Raw genomic sequence first — 10,640 nt, 5'->3', positions numbered from 1 at the left:
AACATCTTGGACCAACAAGATTATCAGTACTACTCAACATAGAACCAAGCAACTGTCTGACCCATATCGGTGATTTTTTTCTAATCTACATTACTCTACATTCCATTCTAAGTCTACTTAAAAACATCAAATGCATTTTTATTGGTAGAATATTAGAAGGGTTCATTCAATAAATGTTTATAGAGAATGTACTACTACCAGACATTTTTGTGGGCAATGGGGATTTATACAGCAGTAACTAAAACAGACAAGTGCTTGTCCTATTAGAGTTCCCATTCTAGTCTTATTATAGTCTGCACTACTTGTAACATTTGACTTGTGATTCCAAATTTCAAAGTTAATTTATTTTTTTAAGGTTTATTCGTTTCTCAGAGACAGAGAGACAGAGCATGACTGGGGGAGGGGCAGAAAGAGAGAGATGGAGACACAGAATCTGAAACAGGCTTCAGGCTCCAAGCTGTCAGCACAGGTCCCGATGCGGGGCTTGAACTCACGGACCGCGAGATCATGACCTGAGCCGAAGTCGGACACTTAACCAACTGAGCCACCCAGGTGCCCCACAAATTTCAAAGTTTATTTAAGTAACAGTTGTGCTTATGGGGAGTCTGCGTGGCTCAGTCGGTTGAGCATCCAGTTTCGGCTCAGGTTATGATCGCCTGGTTTGTGAGTTCGAGCCCCGCGTCGGGCTCTGTGCTGACAGCTTGGAGCCTGGAGCCTGCTTCAGATTCTGTGTCTCCCTCTCTCTCTCTGCCCCTCCCCTGCTCATGCTTTGTATGTGTGTGTGTCTCTCTCAAAAATAAACATTAAAAAAATTTTTTTAGTAATAATAGTTGTGTTTCATTGCGAATAACACTCTGCTTTTATAAATGCATACATTATGTTTGAGTTAGAAGGACCCCAGACATCTAGGTCAAACTCCAGTGAATGAAAGTGAACTCTTACCCCACTCTCCGTGTGCCACTTGCAGTGATTGGGGAGTCCAGCCATTCTCTAGGGTTCAATATTCCTTTCTGGGTTGACTCTCCTGTGACACCATTCTTCTCTATGTTGAGTCAAAGTCTTCCTCTCACTAACTTCAACTTGTTTACCCTGGTTCTTTTCTTTAAGGAGAGAGATGAAATACATCAAATTCTTCTCCCACATAAACGTAGTTATTTTGGCACCGCATCGCGTCCCTCGTCGTTCGTGTGTGTGTGTTTAACCTACTTCTTAGGAGGCAAAAGGGAGTCATCAGATTATTCTCTTTAATGTGCGAGAGGTTGAATAAAAGCATCATAGCACCATCTATTGCTGCAACATGTCACTACAACGTCCTAAATGAGTCTTGACACCTGCTGCATCAGCCATCTGGACTCAATAGGGCATATGTAGTGATTTGTCTCTTAGAATGTGAAATGGGCACACAGATGCTCAATGTAAAATTCTTTACGTCTCTTTGTGTATTTGAAATATTTCCTAGTTTGAAAAACAGCATGGCTACAACATAGCAAGTGTTATATAAGCGAGCACACAATGATGTTTGAGGGATAAGCAGGGGCTAAACTTAAGGTCTCATGGGGCATGTTAAGTTTTAGCGACTTTCTCTCTGTAATACCATCAGCACTTACTTAAGCCTATCAATTACCAAAAATTTAAATAACAGAATCCAAATTTGTGAGTTTATTACTATCTGCATTGCTATTTTCTTTTTTATGAATTTTCTCCAGCATTTCGGCAGATAGCCCTAAGTACATGTTTACTCAAAGTATTTAGTTGGGTGCCTTTATAATGTCACTGTAAAAAAGAGTAGAAAACAAATTTTTAATTGAAAACAGTGATAACACATCTGTTAATATTCCTTAAAAACCAAAATGATTTAATAGAAAATGAGGGGCACCTGGGTGGCTTAGTGAGTTAAGGGTCTGATTCTTGATTTCGGCTCAGGTCATGATCTCATGGTTCATGAGACTGAGCCCCACGTGAGTCTCTGCACTAAGCATGGAGCGTGCTACAATTCCCTCTGTCTCTCTCTGCCCCTCTCCTGCTGTGCGCTCTCTAACATAAATTTTTTAAATAAAGAGAAAATCAAAGGAAAATAATTTCACACAATCTAAAAAGAAAATGTGGTATTGGCACTTGGGTGGCTCAGTTAGTTAAGTGTCCAACTCTTGATTTCAGCTCAGGTCACGGATCTCAAGGTTCATGGGATCGAGCCCCACAACAGGCTCTATGCTGGCAGCATGGAGCCTGCTTGGGATTCTCTCTCTCCCTCTCTTTCTGTCCCTCCCCACCCTTAGGTGGGCACATGCATGCTCTCTCTCACAAAACAAACATTTTAAAAATAAAGTGTAATACACAAATGTATTTAATATACCCTTACCACATAGAATGTTCTTTCTCTATTACATATGGAATTTGTGTATTAAAGACTAAAACTTCAGAATAATAAAAGACTATACTCACAGTAACCTTTTATTTAATCATAATAGGTTTTCAACATAAATACATACATTGGATTTACTTTGTGTGAAAACTGTACTAAAAATTCAAAAAAATAGAGACTCTCCACATTAAATGATCAGGTCTAATAAATGATAATATTAATGTTTTGGGAGTGAAATTCATTATCATTATGATGATAGTTGAACTGGTCATTAAGAAAATCTTGTGTTAGAAGTAGGTATGTTGGTAACTGTTATAGTTATATGTTGGCAGTTATTGGCCATGGAACCACCTATGGTACGAATAATAGATACAGGTTCTGAAGTGGGGGTGATAATAGTGGATGTTAGGATTTAATTTGCAGGCCTCCTAACTACAGCTGCAATGGAAGAGGTCATTATGAATTTGCCATTTCTGAGTGATGGTGTGACTTACTGGATTTACTGGAAATACTGGCAGCATTAGTTCAGAGGAGTAAGTAATGGAGAGTTTGAGTAACATGCCCATACAAATTATAGTGCTTATAGATTCAGGTGAAAGGTACTGAAGGGTTTGGTGAAGTTTTGTCTGTTGTATTAGTACATACGGTAGAAATGGAATTGTAGAAATGGTTTGTGTAGAAATGGTAGTATGACTCTAAGACTGACTGATGCAGTGCCTTCTATCATGAAATTTCAGTAGAAGTTATGGTGCCAGCATGCTTCATTAATGTAATGCTATTATTGTGGCTAAGGACTTATTTGAAGGGGTGGGGCAATGGCTAGCTGTATTGAGATAGATTATTTAAAATTTGTGGTTGTACTTTCCATTAGCAGGTAATGTTGGTCATAGATCATACATTCAGCTAAAGTCACTATGGTGTTGTGATGAGAAAGTTCGTTGAGTTGGTAGCATGTGTAGTTATTTTATTTATACTTGAGGTGGTGGCAGTGGAGATCGAAGGTGATGTTTTAGTGGAGTCAGAAAACAGACTAGATTCAGTCATTGAAGTGGAGGTGGCTCTAGCAAATGATGTAAATTCAGTCAAGAAGCCAGGAGGAGTACCTAGAAATCCTGTCAAACTGATGGTAATCATAGGTCCATTTGAAACAGGAATGATTCAGATCTTACTGAAAGTTGTTGGATGATTTATGTAGCTGTACCTTCAGTAGTGGTGGGAGGGACTGCCAATGTGGATTGGAAAGAGCTGAACTGGTATTGTAATCTGATAGCAGAATTTTCAGTAAAAGTTATAACAGTCATAGATTCAGTTAATACAGTCCTGGTAGAAATGGCCGTGGGCACAACCAAAACGATAACGGCAGTTGTGGTAAAATGTTCCGTTGAAAGACAATGCTTGGAATTATGGTGGTGGGTTCAGCTGAATAAAAGGTGTTGCCGTTGTGCTTATGACAAGATGAAGCGGTGACTGCTGTGGTGGTTACAGATTCGATACAAGCAACAGTGGTGGCCACTGTGGTTCTAGCCTCGGTGGTGTTACCGGCAGCCATTGTGGTAGTGGGTTCAGTAAAAGCAGTGGCTATTGCTGTGGTTGTAGGTTCAGTTGAGGCAGCAGTACTGGCTGTTGTGGTTGCAGCCTCTGTGGTAGTACCACTCTCAGTCACTGCAGAAGCAGTTCAGTGGAAGTGGCGGCAGTTCCTGGGGTTGTAGGTTCAGGAGAGTGGTCTAAAGTGTAGTGGTGACTGTGGTGGTCATAGGTTCGTTAGAAGTAGCAGTGGTGGCTGTTCTAATTATAGCTTCCGTGCTCATGCTGGCAGACATTGTAGTAGCTGGTTAAGATTAAGTGGTGGCTGCTGTGGGGGTCATAGGTGTTGCAGAAGCACTGACAGTGGCCATGGTGGTCATAGGTTCAGTAGAAGTTGTAGTGGCAACCATGGTGGTTGTAGCCTCAGGGGTAGTGCTGGCAGTCGTCGTGGTAGTCAGTTCAGATGATGTGGTGGCCATAGTGGTGGTTGTAGGTTGAGTAGAGGCAGGATTGGTGGCTGTGGTGGTTGTAAATGCAGAAGTGGTAGTGGTGGCCGCGGTGGTTGTAATTTTGGTAGAAGTTACAGTGGTGGTTGTAGCCTCAGTGGTAGTGCCGGCAGTTACTGTGGTAGTCAGTTCAGATGCTACAGTGACTGCTGTTACGGTGCTAAGTTTGGTAGAGGCAATAGTGGTGGCTGTGGCAGTTGTGGGTTCATTAGAGGTTGTAGCGGTGGCTATGGTGATTGTAGGTTTGGTAGAAATTATAGTAGTGGCCGTGGTGGTTGTAGGCTCAATAGACACAACTGTGGGCGCCATGGTGATTATAGGTTTGGTAGAAGTTGTAGTGGTGCCCACAGTCATTATAGGTTCAGTAGAAGTGGTACTGGTGGCTGTGGCGGTTGTACCCTCAGTGGTAGTGCTGGCAATGGTTGGGGTAGCCAGTTCAGATGAAATGACGGCTGTGGTGGCTGGTGGTTGTAGGTTCAGTAGAAATGGTAGTGGAGGCCCTGCCGGTTGTAAGTTTGGTAGAAATTATAGTGGTGGCTGTGGTGGTTTCAGGTTCAGCAGAAGTTATACTGGTATTTGTGGTGGTTGTAGCCTCAGTGGTAGTGCTGGCAGTTATTGTGGTGGTCCGTTCAGATGAAGTGGTGGCTAATGTTGTGGCAGTAAGTTCAGTAGAAACATAGTGGTGGCTATGGCAGTTGTGGGTTCAGTAGAGGTTGTGGTGAGGGCTGTGGTGGTTGTACCTTCGGAGGAAGTTATAGTAGTGGCCATGGGGGTTGTAGGCTCAGTAGAAGTTACATCGGTGGCCATGGTGGTTATAGGTTTGGTAGAAGTACTAGTGGCTGTGGGTAGAAGTAGTAGTGGCTGTGGGTTTTGGTGGAAATTGTGGTGGTGGCCATAGTGGTTGTAGGTTCAGTAGAAGTTATAGTGGTGTCTGTGGTGGTTGTGGCCTCGGAGGTAGTACTGGCAATTATTGTGGTAGTCAGTTCAGATGCTGAGGTGGCTGGTGTGGTGGCTCTAGGTTCAGTAGAGACAACAGTGGTGGTGGCTATAGCAGTTGTAGGTTTGGTAAATGTTGTAGTGTTGGCCGTGGTGGTTGTAGGTTAAGTAGAAGTGGTAGCAGTGGCTGTGACGGTTGTAGCCTCAGTGGTATTGCTGGCAGTTACTGCGGTGGTCAGTTCAGATGCTGTGGTGGCTGCAGTTGTGGCTTTAAGTTCAGTAGAAACAACAGTGGTGGCTGTAGGGGTTGTAAATTTGGTAGAAGTTGTAGTCATGGCCATGGTGGTTGTAGGTTCAGTAGAAGTTGTAGTGGCTGTGTTAGTTGTGGCCTCGGTCGTAGTGCTAGCAGTTATTGTGTAGTCAGTTCAGAAGAAATGGTGGCCATAGTGGTTTTTGTAGGTTTGGTAGAGTCAGTATTGGTGACCATGGTGGTTACAGGTTCAGTAGAAGTTGTAGTGGTATCTGTGGTGGTTGTAGCTTCAGTGTAGTGCTGGCAGTTACTATGGTGGTTGGTTCATATGCTGTGGTGCCTGCTGTGGTGGTGGTGAAGTTTGGTAGAGACAATAGTGATAGCTGTGTTGGTTGTAGGTTCATTAGATATAGTGGCGGCCATGGTGGTTGTAGGTTCAAGAGAAGTTTTAATGGTATCTATGGTAGTGGTGGCATTAGTGGTAGTGCTAACAGTTATTGTGGTAGTGGGTTCAGATGCCACGGTGGCTGTTGTGGTAGTTATAGGTTCAGTAGAGACAACAGTGGTGGCTGGGCGATTGTAGGTTCAGAAGTGGTTGTAATGGCGGCCATTGTAGTTGTAGGTTCCATAGAAGTTGCAGTTGTGACCATGGTGGTTTCAGGTTCCACAGAAGTTACAGTGGTGGCTGTGGCAGCTGTGGCTTCAGTGGTACCACTGGAAGTTGTGATCGTTGGTACTGATGGGGTGGCAACTGCTCTAGTGGTTATAGGTTCAGTAGGTTGTAATGGTAGCTGCGGTGGTCATAGGCTTGTTAGAAGTCGTGGTGGCCATGGTGATAGCAGTTTCAGTAGAAGTTGTAGAGGTAGCCTTGGAGGTGGTAGGTTTAGTAGAAGTTATAGCAGTGGCCTCGGGAGTTGTAGGTACCGCAGACATTATAATGGCAGCTATGGCGATTCTAGCCTCAGTGTTAGTGCTGGAAGTTTCTATAGTAGTCAGTTCAGATGAGGTAGTGGCTGCTGTGGTGACTGTGGGTTTGACAGAGAGAGTGCTGGTGACTGTGGTGGTTGTAGGTTCTGTAGAGGCAGTAGCGGTGGCTGTGGTGGTTGTAGGCTCAGTGGTTGTGCCGGTAATCTTTGTGGTAGTGGGTTGAAGTGAATCGGTGACTGTTGCTGTGGCTGCAGGTTCAGCAGAAGCAGGAGGAGTGGTCTTTGTTGTTTTTGCCTCAGTAGCATTGCTGGCAGTCATTGTGGTATTCGGTTTAGTTGAATTGCTTGTTCCTGCCGTTGTTTTAAGTTCAGTAAAAGTGGGAGAAGTTGCAGTGGTGGCTGTTGCTGTGAGAGTGTCAGTAGAAGCAATGGTTTTTGTACTAGTTGGTTCTCTTGAAGTGCTAGCAGTGGTCATAATGATGGTAGTTGAATCGGACGTGCTGGTAGAATCTGTTATCGCAGTAGGAACTATAGTTTCAGAACTAGTAGATGAGGTTGTCCCGTGGTTTTGAGGAAGCTGAATAACAATGGAGGTATTATTATTCTTCCCATTATACACCAGGCACTCTATGAGTACTCCAATTGTTGTTGTTATAGCACAGGCTAAGAGACAAGCCAGGAAGATCTTCCAAAGAGACCGGTCGGTGAAGAAATTTTGTGTCACCTGGAAAGGATTTAAATAAATTACTGCAAATGAAACCAGATGTTTCAAGAAAAACTAATGCCTTCGATAATCCTTTGTATATATAGATTACTTCATTGAAAGGATGTACAAATATAAGATACTATTCTTAATGGTGTCAGTGATATATATTGACTTAATTTTAAGTTTTTATTTAGGAAAGACTTTGTCTTTATACTGTGTTTAATACAGGAACAAAGAAACTTCCACTGACTTTCATGCTTTCTTTTCATATATCTGCATCTCAAAGTAAGAAAACAAATAAATGTCTTCCTGGAAATTCCTTTTTCTTTCCACTATCAAAAGAAGTCTCTATACATGTTGGTGGCTCCTGTATACTGTGACTTGAGGGACCCCAAAGATCTAATTAAGTTTTCTACCCCTTTGGGCATTTCCTAAATTTGTCAGCTTTGGAGCCTTCTACTTTAACAGCATTAATTAATGCCTTATCCAATTTCCTGGCTAACTTTTCACACAGGTTAGTATTTGGCAGCATGAAATTCAGAGTCTGAAAACATTTGTGAAATCCACTTTCTGCTACCACCAGCTATTTTCATTTGGTAAGATGTTTCTGTGACCCTATTCTTTCATTCATCTATAAAAATTTATATAATAAAATTAGAATAAGGATTAACATCAGTAAGTTTACTTTGTAAATTCTAAAGTACCATGCATACATACTTTGTTATTGTAGAGGAAACACTGCGTAGTGTAAAACACGTAAGTCTTGAGATCAGAGAGTCTTTAATTTAAACGCCATACCTCTAATATTCTGAGCATTTTTCTTAATTTGCCTATCAGCTGGACTTATATCAAAATTGGGGATAATAGTATCTACCTCAATGTGTTAAGAAAATTAGAACAAGAGGGGCACCTGGGTGGCTCAGTCAGTTGAGCATCTGACTCTTGGTTTCAGCTCAGGTCATGATCTCATAGTGTCGTGAGTTTGAGCCCCACGTCAGGCTCTGCACCAGCAGCACAGAGCCTGCTTGGGATTCTCTCTCTCTCCCTCTCTCTCTCCCCCTCCCCCACTCATACTGTCTCTGTCTCTCTCAAAATAAACTTTTTTAAAAATTGAATAAAATTAAATTAAAAAAAAAGAAAATTAGAATAAGAAATATCCTCCATAATTAGATTTTTGCAGAAGGTAGTACACTGCAGTAATTAAGAGCATAGGCATTGGAGTCTAACAAATTCAGGTTTAAATTTTAATGCCACCTTTCACTGGATGGATGGAGATATGTGGAAATTTGCATTATCATGCAAAGCCTCGATGCCCTCACATGGATAACATCACCTATTTCATAGGGTTGATATAAATAGTAAATAGTAAAACCAAGTGCATAACATTTTCCTAAAATTTACTAAATATTCAAAGAAACATTTGGTTTCACTAACTAGCCCATTTTTATCCCTTTTCTCATGACTGAAAATAGATCACTAAAGGAAGCAAACAGAATAGACACCTCTGGAGCATGCCAAGCAGCTCTTGAATGTCCCAAATATGGGACACTGTTTCAGATGATAAACCTCAGTTTGGGTGTTGTGAGTGGTGCTTACTAGGCAATCAGGAGCAGTGCAAAGGCACTGGGTACCAAGGCCAAAGGAATTCAGGGCACCAAATAAGAGAGCCCAGAGATAAATGGTACCTCCTGTCCCATGTCATCTAGGCCTTAGAAAGGAAGTTAGAGGTGAAGGAGAGGAAGGCCTATGCTCGTTTCTTAGATAAAAATGGCAATTACCATAATTTTCTGTTTGAATCTTCCAAAAAAAAAGGAACAAGATTAATGGAAACTCATCTAAAGCAGACTTCAGACCTGTGCTCCAGTGTCATTAATTGCCACCAACTGGCTATGTGAATTCTTACAAAAACACTCTAAACTTCCACATTGTTTCCCACGTGTGGCTAAGTAAAGGCAACTAATGTAACTCAGTTCTCTGAATCATCAGAGTCATATTCCCTAAATAATTCTCATCAAAATTATTCTTCCACAATGTCTCTTAACATAGAGTTTGTCTTCTCTTAATTTGTCACGGTCTCTTCAAACTATTTCCACAGCAGGATTAATCAGAGGAAGGGTGTAGTCCAGAGCTAGAAAGCACTGAACCAAATTGCCAAGATCATCAGCAAAATCAAGTTCTTCCCTTGCTGGAAAATTTCAGACCTTAAGGTGAAGAAAAGAGAACAACAAGTAACAGTAAGGAATATAGGAAATCTGCTTCTGGACACCAAACCAAGATGGTTCTAAATGGTTTCTGAGTCAAGGTTGAAAACACATGAGGTCACAACCAGGAGGTCAACAGCAGCCCCACAGTCAGGCTGAGAGGAAGGAAGGGAAGGAGAGTGAGACCCGCAGACTAGATCCCCAGGGCCTTAGCACATGACTTCATCTTCCATTGAGCGAGGGTTACAATGTTATTCACTGCCAATGCAGTTGCTGTCACCATCTACTCAGCCCTCCAAACAAAGGGACCTCAAAACTTTGCTTTATTTCCTTTGACCTTATATATTGTCTCTCTTTTGTTCTATCAAGATCATTAGCTCCTTAAATGATGACCCCCATAAATCTACATCTTTCGCATTCTCTCTCAGTGACTTGACATGTTCAAAAGATGATGTACATTTTCAAAAGAACAATAGTAATGTTAATTGATTGGATGTTTCTCCTTCAAACTATTAGATCAATATCATATGGGTTACATAATAACCCAGAGAAACAGTGTTGCCCCAAACATTACCTGACAATGTTGGAATTCTCTGTTTGGAAATGCTGAGCGTCCAAGGGTCCCTGTGTCAGTGCAGGCACCAGTTAAATCAGTACCAGTAACAGTTACATCACCAGTCACATCAGTTGATGTTGGAAATTGACATGCTGATCTGTGAGCTTCATGGTTTCTTAGGTTCAGGAATGACTATGCAAAGAAAAGAATGGGGAAAAAAAAGAAGCTATTGTATTTGATGCCTGAAGTAATATATTCTGACAAATATAAATCATAGTGTTAAATATCATATCTATTCAAATAAGATCATGTGAACCCTGATTAAAGGAATAAAAGAACACATTCATTATATTTATTCTCAAAACATGGAAATCTAGTGACATCATCCTAAGTTAAATTTAATTATTTTATACAATTATTGAGGTTAAAATCCAGGAATACGCACTATCTTTCATCCTCTTCACATTTAATACATTTGTTAAATATCATTACATTGCAAGCTGGTGTAGGGAGATCATATTAAAAAAAAAAAGTGCCACTATGAAAATTCTAGAGACCTTAAGGCTTATCAAGAACAACTCTTTTGGGTTATATTCAAAATGAGAAAACCAAGATCTAAAGAGGTGAAGTGAGGTTCTGGATTTAGCAAATTGCAAAAAGCCACTTCTCCCAC

At 41.3% G+C, this 10,640-nt stretch overlaps 1 protein-coding gene across 18 annotated transcripts in view; it reads right to left on the bottom strand.

The window, feature by feature from the left end:
* Nucleotides 1-2,438: 2,438 nt before the first annotated feature.
* The window catches only part of LOC102900861 (cell wall protein DAN4-like), an 85,860-nt gene continuing 77,658 nt past the window's right edge, over nucleotides 2,439-10,640 (bottom strand). For all 18 annotated transcript variants that reach the window (XM_045042340.1, XM_045042344.1, XM_045042348.1 and 15 more), the window contains 2 exons: nucleotides 9,986-10,159; nucleotides 2,439-7,228 (listed from right to left, as the gene is read on the bottom strand). In XM_045042340.1, the coding sequence (XP_044898275.1) occupies nucleotides 6,350-7,228; nucleotides 9,986-10,159 (1,053 nt within the window). In that variant the 3' untranslated portion in view covers nucleotides 2,439-6,349. The remainder of the gene's footprint in view (nucleotides 7,229-9,985; nucleotides 10,160-10,640) is intronic.

Source organism: Felis catus, chromosome D3, assembly GCF_018350175.1.
Source record: "Felis catus isolate Fca126 chromosome D3, F.catus_Fca126_mat1.0, whole genome shotgun sequence".
Classification (NCBI taxonomy): domain Eukaryota; kingdom Metazoa; phylum Chordata; class Mammalia; order Carnivora; family Felidae; genus Felis; species Felis catus.
This window is presented reverse-complemented; position numbering and strand designations above follow the sequence as displayed.